The 13,704-nt window shown below is 38.8% G+C and overlaps 1 protein-coding gene across 1 annotated transcript in view; it reads right to left on the bottom strand.

Annotated features, from left to right (window-relative positions):
* Positions 1 to 314: 314 nt before the first annotated feature.
* csmd2 (CUB and Sushi multiple domains 2) overlaps positions 315 to 13,704 on the bottom strand; it is a 393,418-nt gene continuing 380,028 nt past the window's right edge. The window contains exons 68-71 of the mRNA XM_053492012.1: positions 12,766 to 12,853; positions 9,452 to 9,584; positions 9,065 to 9,242; positions 315 to 2,098 (exon numbers count right to left, since the gene is read on the bottom strand). Coding sequence (XP_053347987.1) covers positions 9,083 to 9,242; positions 9,452 to 9,584; positions 12,766 to 12,853 — 381 coding nt within the window. The 3' untranslated portion in view covers positions 315 to 2,098; positions 9,065 to 9,082. The remainder of the gene's footprint in view (positions 2,099 to 9,064; positions 9,243 to 9,451; positions 9,585 to 12,765; positions 12,854 to 13,704) is intronic.

Here is a 13,704-nt window from a genome sequence, read left to right as displayed (position 1 = left end):
ACATCATGGTCAGAAATTCATGCCATCCTATGCCACAATATCGTTCATTACTATTTAATATTTTATCAATTACTGATAAGTATTTAAATAAAACTAAAGACTGATGAAAGTATGAAAAATAAAACTGACCAAAACTGATCAGATTTTACAACCTTGATGACTCACTAAGCCAGACCAACAACACACTGTAGTGTCCCAATAATTCATCCAATTAGAGTAAGTAAGTAAATAAATAAATAAATAAATAAATAAATAAAGCAACTGACCTCATTTGACCTTTTTTTTTCTTTTCTTTTCTTTTTTTTTTTTCGTATGAATTCGGTTACTGACTTTTTTGGACAATGCAATTAAAAACCTGTGTCTTGTTTCTGCCTAAGATTTTCCATTTATCCATCGTCAGTAAGCTCTTTATCCTGGGCAGATCACAGTGGATCTGTGGACCGTGGACCATGCACACATGCATGCATAGTCAAATTATGGCGTAATTTAACAGCCAACCAAACTGTTTTGTGGTTTTGGGAGGCCATAAGGCCATAAAAACAAGCACAATTACATGTAGACAGTAACCCATTGTCAGAATCAATCAAACCAGGGATCCTAGTTATAAACAAAAAGTATTTAAACAGAAATGAGCTTAGAAATACACCTTTCTGTCTGTCAGTGAGAAATTTTGGGCTTTTGGGAATTTGCCTGTACTTTTTTGGATATAATTTTTTATGACATGTAACTTGGAGGAGGACGAGAATGTGTTATGACAATAACAGCAAAACAAAAACAAACAAAGACATACAGTATACTTGTTCCCTTGACCACCATGCCTGCATTCAGAGTTTGCCTTGACATTGCATACTTGCTACAGTGTAAGGCTTTGCGACATACAGAAATTAGACTCTGCACTTTGAGTAATCTTTCCAAAAAGAAAGTAAATATATTTAAATAACAGATGTCACGGCTGTCTAGTGATTTCATCCCAGCATCATACAAAGTTAAAGACCCATGCTATTGCACACCAGTGTTACAGTTCCCCAGACCTGAGCATCCAGAGCATGCCTTCATTTTCAAAGCATTCGTGAATGGAACTGCGCCTTAATGACAGACAACTAAGTAAGAGTAAAAATGCTGTTGCCCCATACTGAATGTAGATAGCAAGTCTTGAATGTGCGATACATTCCTGTCTGTAGATGCCCTGGGAAAATGGGGGAAAAAAAAGAAAAAGAAAAACAAAAGGAAAAAAAATCTCAACCTGGCTTTATTTTCACATTTCTCCCCCAAACGTTCTCCTCAGGGGCATGTGCAGCTTGTCTAATCTCAGCCAGGCTTGTGAAATGCGGCAGAGAGAACACTTCATCCTCTGGGTTGGAACAAGTAGAGAAAGGTGCTAATGATAAAATCCTCATCTTCTAATAAGCCTCAAAATCTCATTCCACCTCAATTCAAGGCTCTGTGGCTTCAGGTGAAAATTTCACAGGAATCGATAGTGAAAGTGTCAGCCAGAGAGATCCAGTAATGTGAACAAAGTCTGCACTTATCTGTAATCTTGCAACCTTAGTGTGCAAGAAAGAGAGAAAGAGAGAGAGAAAAAAACACCAACCAAAATGCATTCCATGGAGAAAATGTAGAAAAGCAAAATGAAGCTCTGACTGCGCAGGGTGGTCTTCTGACTAGTTCTGCCCATAGCAAGACTCTTCCCAAATCCCTGTTCACCCAGAAGGAACAGTGCACCTCTGTCAGCCTCTGGCAAGTGAAACCCCATCACACTCTTCTATGAGTGACAGAATCGTAAGTGTCTTCGCCGCAATGTCTCATTTTCATGAAAGCTCTCCCCAGAAAAAAGAAAAAAAAAAGAAAAACAGCAGACGTACAGTATTGGAACAGAGAGTTTGGGATAACAGACACTGCTGTTTTTGTCACTGAGGAACACGTGTGATCATAATTTTTCCTGCTTCTTCATCAGGGTGTGATCTCTTTTGACTATAACTCTTAGAATATTCTCAGTAAATTAAAATAGGCTTCGATTCTGGTTTGTCAGCCCACCCACACAGCCTGTTCCTGCTTGTGTGGGCACTTGAGTGGGCAGGGGAGAAAATCCGATGTCAACCTGTCAAGTAAAAAAAAAAAAAAAAAAAAACATGCAAAGAAAAGAGAAGGGCAGAGGTTAAATATATAAAGGAGATGCAAAATTAATCTCAGTCAAATAAAGCTACAGAAGCAGAATGTGATTACAGTATTTAAGAATAAAACATGCTTAACAGAACGTTATAGGAAAAGAATCCACAGTATGATGATAAGATGTGACTTGATACAGTATGAAGCCAAAATAGTAGGCTTTTTCAAAACATGTAAAATAAAAATGTAAAATCTCTTTGCAGAAAGCATCAGCATATCAAATATTACAGATATCTCTATGTTAAAAACAAATCTTGAAATATGTTAATTAGTAGCTTTGCATAAATTTTTTAGCTGTTGCTATAAAAAATGAATTTATGAAAAACACCTACTGTATATTCTGTTTTGTGGAAAGATTTTTTGTGATTTTTGTGTATAAAATTCTTTTTTTATTTATATTTTATTTTTTTATTTATTTTATTCTTACAAATGCATTAAAGTTTTAAATAATTTTTACATTAAATAAAAAGTGAACTTTGTGAGCTGAAAGTCACAGAAATGTAACAAAAAAACAGGAATATAATTATAAACCAGTTCTGGGTTTTATTATTATTATTATTATTATTATTATTAATATTGTTGCTGTTGTTTTAAACTTAAATTATTTAAAGTTCTTTAGCTTCAAAGTTGGTCAATGCTTTAACTTTTTACCCCTTATACTACATAGTAGAATAAAGTACCCAGTGAAGAGAAGAGGCAGTTTGGGAAATAAGAAGTAGAAACCTTCAGAAAATACCAGAACTGAATTATGCCAATCGAGCAAAGAAATAGTTCCTGTACTTTTCCCTCAAGGCTCCTTCACTGCCATCATACTACATTGTTGTTGTTTTTTTATGTCATAAACCTTTGTGGCCTTCTCAAATATTATATATTGGATATGAAAGAGAAGCTGCAGGTGTGCGCTCAGATGTTGATGCAAGACAAAACAGTGCATTAAACAAACTCATACACTGTTTGTCTGGAACACTTTTAAACATTGTTTCTTTTACTTGATACAACAACGATGCTTAGTATTAGGGATGCATTAATAGGGTTTTGTTCCTCAATGATAATAATACTGAAATTAATAACCATTCTACTATCATTATAAGTAGTAGGAGTAAGTAATTGGGGCATTATAAAACATTATACTTAGTGGTTTTGCTGCTACCTGTGCTCCTGTTGTATGTTTAAGAAGTTACTGCATCTAAAAATATTTGTAATAGAAAGCACAAGGGTGCCTGAACTGGGTGCTCAGAGCAATATTGGTGTTTATGGTCATTAAAATCAGTGCAAGCTGCTGTCAATTGCAACTTTAAGTAATGAAAGTGTAGAAGCTGGTCTACATGCATGTCTTTGTCTTTGACGCACATTCTCTGCATGCTCACTAGAGCTATAAAATCGGTTAAGCAATCGAATCACTTTTGTTGGTCAATTCGGTAAATTAAATCATTGGGTCATTTAGAATTGATTGTCACACTTCTTTAGAACATTCATGTAAACTTACAAACATTAAATGATCTAAAATTGATAAATAAATAAAAACAAAATTTGCAAGAAATAGAAATATTTGCATTTTGCTAATTTTTGGGCATATACTGTTGTGTTCAAAATAATAGCAGTGTATTGAAAAAAGTGAGTAAAGCTCCATATCTATATAATAACTTTTCATTTAAATCACACAAATGCATTGGACACCCTGCACCTTTTCTTCTTAATCACAACATGAAAAAAAAAATGCCCTTATGTATTATTAGTTTACAGAAAGTAAAGAAAAACTAATATTAGTCTGTTAAAAAATAGCAGTGTTATCATTCATCAAGTGATGAATTTACAATTTAAACAAAAATGCTCAAAGTTTAAAACTAATATTTAGTTTTATAACCATGATTTCTGGTCAGCGAGAATGAAAGGAAAGGTGTACAGGACAGTGGTGAGACCAGCGATGCTCTATGGCTTAGAGACAGTGGCACCGTAGAAAAGACAGGAGGCAGAGCTAGAGGTAGCAGAGCTAAAGATGTTGAGGTTCTCCTTGGGAGTGACAAGGATGGATAGGATCACGAATGAGTTCATCAAAGGGACAACCCATGTTAAATGTTTTGGAGATGAAGTTAGAGAGGCCAGATTGAGGTGGTTTGGACATGTTCAGAGGAGAGATGGTAAATATATATCGGTAGAAGGATGCTGAGGTTGGAACTGCCAGGCAGAAGGTCTAGAGGAAGACCAAAGAGGAGATTTATGGATGCAGTGAGAGAGGACATGAAGTTAGTTGGTGTGAGAGAAGAGGATGCAGAGGATAGGGTTTGGCGGAGACAGATGATTCGCTGTGGCGACCCCTGAAAGGGAACAGCTAAAGGGCAAAGAAGATAACCATGGTTTCTGAGAACTTCTTCACATCTGTGCTGCATGGAGTCAACCAACTTCTGGAACCTTTAAACAGGTATTCCAGCCCAAGTAACAGCATTTTTTTTTTGTCTCAGAAACAGCATTTTTAATGTCAGGGCACAAGTTTTCTATTGGATTAAGGTCTGGGGATTGGGCTGGCCACTCCATAACGTTAATCTTGTTGGTCTGGAACCAAGATGCTCCTTGACCTTTTTAAGTATTCTGATGTACTCAAATTGATCCATAATCCCTGAAATGTGATAAATAGACCCAACGCCATAGTACGAGAAGCATCCCCATATCATGATGCTTGTCCCTCAATGCTTCACTGTCACTGTCTGACAAACTGTCTGCGGCCTCTAGACCCAAAAAGAACAGTCTTGCTTTCATCAGTCCACAAAATATTGCACCATTTCTCTTTAGGCCAGTCAATGTGTTCTTTGGCGACCTGTAACCTCTTTAGCACATGTCTTTTTTTTAACAATGGGACTTTGCGGTGGCTTCTTGCTAATAGCTTTCTGGTTTTGATCTTTATTTTAAAGCATTTGTTATCAAATTAGCAAAGCAGACTATCATTTTCTGCACTTCCTTGTATGTTTTCCCATCTCTAATCAACTTTTGAATTAAAGTATGCTGTTTTTCTGAACAATGTCTAGAACGACCTATTTTATTTTCAGAGAGAAATGCACAGGACAACCTTTTCTGCATTTATCCTGGAATTTTTTTATCCTTGAAATTGTTTGACACATGTTTTTCACAGAATAATTTACCACTCTAATTCAACTCCACACTGCTATTATTTTGAACACGCCCCCTTTCAATTAATGATTCAATTACACAGAATCAGGTGCATGCAAAGTCATGACTGTTGGGTCTGTTGTTTTCTATTACTCCACTACAATATTTACCATGAAGAAATATAATTTCTCCCAAAAACTATTATCGATCTGTTTACTGATGTTGGACTGCTATTATTCTGAACACAACTGTATTTAAGCTTTAAGCTAACTAAGAGTTAACATAATTGTGTTAGCTCTTTAGGAAGATAAGTACTGAATATGTAGCTTAGTCCTGTTTTTAATTTTATATCAGGTGAAATTGAGGATATCATTATGAAATAACACTCTAATATCCACATACAGTGGATCTGTTAGAACTATAAGCCAATACAAGCTATGGTTAGCAAATTTTAACAAACAAGCTTAAGAAAAAAATACTTTAACATAGTAACACTTATAGCTTTAGTATCCACACCTGAGCTTTATTATTTCTGCAAAAATAAAATTTTTGAAATTGTCTCTTGTTGAGAAAATAGTTAGATGTGACATAACCAGAACGGTTTTTAACCATAACTTTCTTACTTTCTACATAGCCATGAAGCAATTTAAAAGAAGGAAAAAAAAAACAAAAACGTTTTTTACATATTTTGTTAGATGCACAAACATAATAGTGATCCATGTGACTGTCTAAAATGATCATAAAGGTAATTTTGCATAAGCAGTCCACCTAAAACCAATAGCAACATTGCAAATCGCAACTCTTACGCCCAGAAAAATTGAAATTTTAATTGAATCAAAAGTCTACCTATGATTCAAAACTCATTTTTACATTGTAATTTTACATTTGAATGCACCCACATTGGCCTTGATATTTTAACAGAAAGCAGTTATTAGTCTGCTCTTCCAGATTTTGTCCAGATTTTCTGATATTTCTGATCATTAATTAAATGCTGCAATAAGGGCTTATGTCACATACTGTAGTATCTTGTGGTATGCACATGACTAAAGGAGCACACTATCAAACCAATCAATGACCAAGTATCAGACCTTGTACCAGTGTTGGTACAAATTCATTCCTAATATTGACCTACCTGTTCTGTTCACTACTTGGCAATAGGTGTAGCACTGAACCAGGCCATCAATTTAATTTTTGAACAATATTGTGGCGTGGGCGGGGCGGCGGCTGACGACCAGCATGCCTTGCGGGGATGTCGGTGTGTGTTCACCATGATGGGGAAAGGTGTTTGGGTTGGTGGCTTCGGCCCTGTTTGTGTGTGGGGTGTGTGACGTGTGAAATGTGCTCCAGTTCAAGCTAGTGCTGAATTGGATGTAGGCTCCTGAGTGAAGGTGCTGCTCATGCCTTACATGCTGTGTGCTTAATAAAGTACTCCCAGCTATTGCATTGGGTAGCAAATAAGCTCACTCGTCTCTCCAGCATTCTTCCCGGCGTAAAAACGCTACATTGGTGTCAGAAGTGGGATGGAGAATAACGGGTTCGAGCGCACAAAGGAGGACCTTCTAAAAATCCAAGCGGGCCGCCGAGTAGCGGAGCGACTACTCGCGCAGAAAAAGCGCTTTCCTGGCGGAGCTAGCGCGAGCACACCACGTCAACCAACGCGGAGTGGGAAGCAGAAAATCCCGGCGCTGGATCTCGGGGCGGAGGCTGGCGCTGCGCAAGAGCCGGAGCAAGATACAGCTCCGTGCGCTGTTAGCCGGCAAAGCGAACTGCCGCTGCACGAGGCCGAGCGCGCTGAGCCCATATTGGCGGCACATCGCGGCGGAAGAGCCGAGCGACCGCCCGCAGCTCAGTGGCGCTCGGTTCGTGAACCTAGCCGGGGACAGGGCTACCCGTCGCGGCTAGGCAACGAGCAGCTCTCCGACGTTTCGCGGCGAGGCGACGGCGCGGGTGATCGTAAGGAGGCGCTGTGCGAGGGCGAGCGCGCTGAGCCCATAATGGCGGCACCTCACGGCGAAAGAGCCGAGCGACCGCCCGCAGCTCAGTGGCGCTTGGTAGGTGAACCTAGCTGGGGACAGGGCTACCCGTCGCGGCTAGGCCTCGACACCGCTTCCGAGATTCCGCGACGACGCCGAGGCCAGGGACCGCCGGACTACCGCTGCAACGTTCTCAGGCCTGAGGGACAGCCGGACTACCGCTGTAACGTTCTCAGGCCTGAGGGACAGCGTTCACCAGCAGCCGCTAAACTAGCGCCGGGTGGACGATTGGGGAGCCCCGCGGGGCTTTACCTCGACTGTGTGCCGGACGGTGTCTTACTGCGGGCGCTCGTGGACACCGGCTCCACTGTTTCCCACGGGTTGTGGAACTGTGAACCGCTCATCGCCAGGCAGAAGGGGCGAATGGGCGTGGACACTCACAGCCAGCTCGGCTCTCCGATGTCATCTACCGGGTGCGGTTGGCAGGGCGGGCACGAGTTTTGCCCCACCGGGACCGTCTTGCGCCTCCACAGCCGCACGCCGGGGAACCATCGAACTCTGGAGGCCGGACCGCCTCAGGACTACATTCGCGTTCACCCCTCGCCTGCCAAAGGACGCCGGCGTTCCCACCGCCAGCGCCGACCGCCTCCACGCCTCCGAAACAAACTTCGTCATGGTGACCAGGGACGGTCACAGCTCGGGTGGGGGCAGTGTGGCGTGGGCGGGGCGGCGGCTGACGACCAGCATGCCTTGCGGGGATGTCGGTGTGTGTTCACCATGATGGGGAAAGGTGTTTGGGTTGGTGGCTTCGGCCCTGTTTGTGTGAGGGGTGTGTGACGTGTGAAATGTGCTCCAGTTCAAGCTAGTGCTGAATTGGATGTAGGCTCCTGAGTGAAGGTGCTGCTCATGCCTTACATGCTGTGTGCTTAATAAAGTACTCCCAGCCATTGCATTGGGTAGCAAATAAGCTCACTCGTCTCTCCAGCATTCTTCCCGGCGTAAAAACGCTACAATATAATTTGAAAAGTGTCTCATAATAACTAACAAAACTTTATATTGCTGTCCGTTGAACACCTTTATGATTGTGCCTCTTTATTCCCGTTTACTCTGTTTAAATATCATCACTGTCTTAACCTGATAATATATATTTAACGTACTTGTTAATTCCAAATTGTTGACTATTTAAAAATAAGGAACCTAAATGTTTTAAAAGCACAGGGAGTTACTAATACTAATAATACGTTTTAAATCATTCTATATTTTAGCCTTTTTTTTTAACTCACCTAGATATACTGTAAATACTCTTACATTTAAATGTCAAATGTTGTATTTAAATATGCAAAAAAAAAAATTACAAAAATGTTGTTTTGAAAGGATTTGGTATTTAAAAAATAGTGAATGCTATTGTATGAAAAAGTTTCAATATTATATAAATTTGGGTATAATATAATTAAAGATGCAAAGGCTAAATTTATGACAACAATAATTTTTTGATATCTCATCAAAGCTTGATAAACTCATAGCAAATCTTATTTCTTGTTTTCTCTAGCTCCTATTTTGATATTTCTAAGTTGAAAGTTTATTGGGTCTTCAGTATCTCCTAGTGATTATCTTTTTGGAATGAATTCTGACATGTTATTTGAAACTACTGAGACCCAGTGATTACACAGAGATGCCTAGCCTAATTAGAGCACAGAGTTTAATACTGAAAAAAAAAATCTATATATATTTTCGTATTCTGCTACTGCTTTTAGTAAAATTGTAGAGCAAGAACAAAGTGTGAGTGTTTTTTGTTAGTGTCTTTTTTAGGTAAGTGAGTATACCTGTGGAGAAAGCAGTGGCTATACAGCTGTGCAGACTGTGCTGACTGTAAATTCGGACTCGTTGGGCATAATGTCTGTGGGCTGGATATTACGGTCGTACATAGGGTTTTCAAACGTTGCTCTTCCATTGGTGTTTTCGTGGCCAGCATAGCCATTGAAGGGAACTTTGGGTCTTTTTCTGCGGATGAAACATAGGCGTGATCTTAACAGTGAAACAGTTATGACTGAAACAGTGATGGTATTGAAGATAAAAAGTTTAAACTTGACCACAGCATCAACCTGAATGAATCTCAATAATAATACTGTAATTAGAACAAACTGAAAGGAAACAGCAGATATTGTGTTCTGTATTGTTAAGTCGAAATGTTTGTATTATTGTGGGTTTACCTGTGTTTGTAGAGGTACAGAGCAAATCCTGCTATAATCATGGCTATAAAAGGCACTAAGATGGCTGCTGCCACTGAACTGCTATTAGAGGCAAAATTGTAGCTGGGATTCTCCCCATTTGGGTCCAGTCCCTCTGTAAATAAATACAAAGCAAATTGTAAACATGGTAAAGCACCCTAATGTTGTTGTTAGTCTTTGAGCTGCTCCGGTGGAGGGGTCGCCACAGCGGGTAATCTAATCTGCACAACAACGTGGCACAGGTTATACGCCAGATGCAACCCCTCCCATTTTATTCGGTACTTCATCCAGTGGCTGGCTGCTGTTTGGGCATTATGTAATGGGAATTGAACCTCCCACATGGCAGGCGTGAAACATACAACTGAGTCACCAATGCCCGTTAAAGCACCCTAATAATACGTTAAAAGACTCAGCTACAAAATAACAGACTGATTTATATTTCCAGGCAAGATTGATAAACCGAGCTGTGTCCAAATCCACCTTGCAGCTCACTGAAGAATCCATTATTTATTCCTGATATTATTTCACACTTCACAGGGTTATGACACAAAGGAAAACTCCATGACAAATTGTACATTTAATCGAACTATAATTAGATTACAGACAAAACTAAACAAATCTAACAAGGAAGTGTTTTGACGGAATTTGATCTAACTCAAGAGACAGGTGCGCTTTTGGGAGGCGTCATATTTCACCATCCGAAACAAGGCTTTTTAATTACTGCTATGAAGATAAAGCCATTTGCTGTTCATTTTTCAATTAAGACCATTATGCATCCCTAAACACCAAGAGAGCAAAATCGCACCTGTTTATCATCCATGCCAAAAACCGTACCAATAAGGTAAGAACAGGAATGGATATAGGATCTTATTCAATTACATAATAATGCTATCTTAGCAAACCAGAACCTTTTGCTCCTCTAGCCCACACCCACCACCCCAACATAGACACACTCGTGCCTTTTTTCATAATAAATGCTTTGTTTGTCCAGTATATTTAGTGGTTTTGTTCTTTATGGAGGAGCATAAAGTTGTTGATTAGAAATGAAACACAGATTCATTATAGTAGCACTTTATAAATGTACTGTATCATTTGCGCCCTGAACATTTAAAGCCCTGCACTGATGAATAGGTCACACTGTAACCACACACATATTACTGTAATTATCTGTGTCTGCTTTCCCTCTGCCCATAGTAAATTACTTCAAATATTTAGAACAAGGTCCTATGAAGAAGCAGCAATAACAATATCTAATTAACTACTCCCAACAGGGGGTTAGCAAAGGAGGATAGACTGATTGTTACCTTGTTTTATTTAGAGAGAAAAAAATATTATACAAAAAACTGCTTCACGATAAAGAATTAAACACCATACTATCATTTAAGTTATTGTTAGTGGAGATCATGTGGAATGATTATAGATCTATACATCTACAGATCATTATTGTCACACTAAAAATTACAAACGTACTACATACATGCCTTTTGACCTTTATTATAGCCTCGTGTTGTAGTCTGTGACCTTGCACAAGCTGGACTTGACCACAGGATTTACTTGTGCTAAAAAACTACAAGTAACTACAAGTATCAACCCATCAAACTTGATTTAACTCCAGATGTTTAAACTCTTCAGTAGTTGTAGTGGTAAAAAAAAAAGTATACATAAGTAAAATATCACATGAAAAGGAGTGCTGTTATGCAACTTATATGTCTTATATTATGTAGGAGCATAACCTTGAGTGTGATATTGCTTTTACACAAACAGTTGTTTTGTTTGCCTTTTAAACTCGTTATTTTGCTCTACCTATATCACATATCCTTCCAGGACTGGCAGAACTAACAAACCATGATGCGTGGAGCTGGCGGCTGGCAGTTAGTGACTGACAGTTAGTCTAATAATCAGTGTTGGGTGTAGAGTACTTGGATCACTTTTTTGATGTAATGAGTAATCTAATGCGTTAGGTCCGCCATTTAGAGACTCAGTTATTTAGTTACTTTTTCAAAAATGTAATCCATTATTTAGACAAATTATTTATTCCGTGAGCCAGACAGCAGTCATTTCCAATCTGTTGGTGTTTGTGTATGAAAGTGTCCTACAACCCCCACCCCTGATAACCCGCCCCCCTCTGTTATTCCTGCTGGTGTACCCCTATCTCACCTATGCGGTTTGACTATGTGAGGACGCGCAGAAAGATAAACCTAATCACAGCTCCAAAACTTGCGGTGAATCATGATAAACCGTACTTACGCCACTGTGCGTAACCGCGTAGGTGAGATAGGGGTATTAGTAGTTAACAGATTATGGGCCAATCTTTGCTGAGTGATGATGGTAGAATAATTATAAAGGTCTTGACAAAAACAACATGCATGAGGAAAGGAGTTTTCATTTTCTGCAATGGAACTAGGTACTTTTATCAGAAAGTAACGCTGTAAGGTAACATTACTTTTTAAAGACAGTATTTTTGTAATGTAATTAGTTACTTAAAAGTAACGTCCCCAAACACTGCTAATAATGGAGGACGAAAGTAATTTTATATTTTTATTGGTACTTTGTACCCAAAAAGTAAGGACAATAAAACATAGAGGTGGTGGACCATCCTGTAAATCTTTTAAGTTTCTCTTTATAATTCCACTTATTCTGCTTTAGAATATCAGATCTGTTAACTTGTGGGTTCCAGATTTTAATCCCAAATAGCATTAAATAGAAAGCTAGTGTGCTAGAGTATATAATCCCTTGTCCTAGGGCCCTTGATCAAGGGTTGGAGGGCAAGGGGTTGATACTTGTAGTTAAAACCTACAGTAATGCTGTTACCGTTTATAATAACCACTCTTGGAATGCCAATCTTCCAATCAGATTGCTCTGTTTTATAAACCATTTTATGGAATATATTTTGTCTGTACTCTGTACAGGATATAATAATATTTTTTCCAACATGTCAGTGGGTTAGTTGGGATGCGGTCTATATTTCCTGCGGTTGTACATTTTAGAAAAGAAAGACTACGACATTATTATTCCAGATGTGCAAACACACAGACCAAAAATATTAATATCAGATTTTTTAAAATGAAATAATTACTTTATTAATGAAACTAAAATCAGATAAGATATGGGTCACAATATGAATGTAAAAATCAATATCTACTGTACATGCAGACATGAATAAATATTCTCACCAGTAGAATAATGAATAAATAGAAAAATTAATAGAAGATGACTAACTAAGCAAAATCAATTGCTTCCAATACATACGGACATATCATGTTCATAATATTCATTCATGTGCAACAAATACATACCGAGCCTCTGAAGCCCAAACTGACCAAATCCTTTTCCTCGAACAAATCCTTGATATACAAAGGAGTTTGATGAAGGCATATATGACACCTGTGACGAGAAGAGGACAAACAATTAAAGACCTCATATTATAAAGTCAATACATTTTCAAAATGTCAAGAATGAGTTGTCGAAAGGTAAAAAGTGTCAGGCACACAGTGTACCTTTTACACTTGACATTTAGTTTTAAACCATTGCTCAATCTAGAGAGGAAAATGCTCATACTGTCAGGCGTATACACACACACACACATACACTCGCACGTACACACTCCTCATGACCTACGCTTTTAATTACATTTTCCCAGCTGCTTGTCTCCGGTGCATTTGTGGGGAAGAGGGTAAGGGGAGCTCAGACGTCTGGCCCTGATTACTCTGCAATGATTTAACTGACATTTTAATTAAAAGAGAAAACTTTCTCAGCTTTCTTATCCCCAGGAGTAATAGCACGTATGTGTACCACTCAGTATGGCTCCAGATATGAGCTGATGTGTGTGTTTGTGTGTAGGTGAAAAGAGTGTCCAGTACGGACAGGACTTGGGATAAAGACTTTACTGGATATAAAACCTGTACTATTCTTTCTCGCAACATATGCAAGATTAAGAGGATTCCCAAATTGTAAAATTAGGGTTAAAAAAAAACAGTCCTGGGACAAGTAGTTGGTCCAAAAACTTAAAAAAAATTTAAACAAATATTCATAAAACAAACTTATATGCTTACATGTAATATTATCAAGAGAATTTTTTCCCAGATTTTCTCCCTAATTTAGTCGTGTCCAATTCCCACCCATAGTTAGGGCACTTCCACATCAAGGCTACTACTACCATTTAGGGAGGGCCGAAGACTGGAACACGTGGTGCTTGGATTAGCTCAGAGATTGACTTAGAGTCTCTATTGATGTGA

The sequence above is a fragment of the Clarias gariepinus genome, chromosome 3 (genome assembly GCF_024256425.1).
Source record: "Clarias gariepinus isolate MV-2021 ecotype Netherlands chromosome 3, CGAR_prim_01v2, whole genome shotgun sequence".
Taxonomy (NCBI): domain Eukaryota; kingdom Metazoa; phylum Chordata; class Actinopteri; order Siluriformes; family Clariidae; genus Clarias; species Clarias gariepinus.
This window is presented reverse-complemented; position numbering and strand designations above follow the sequence as displayed.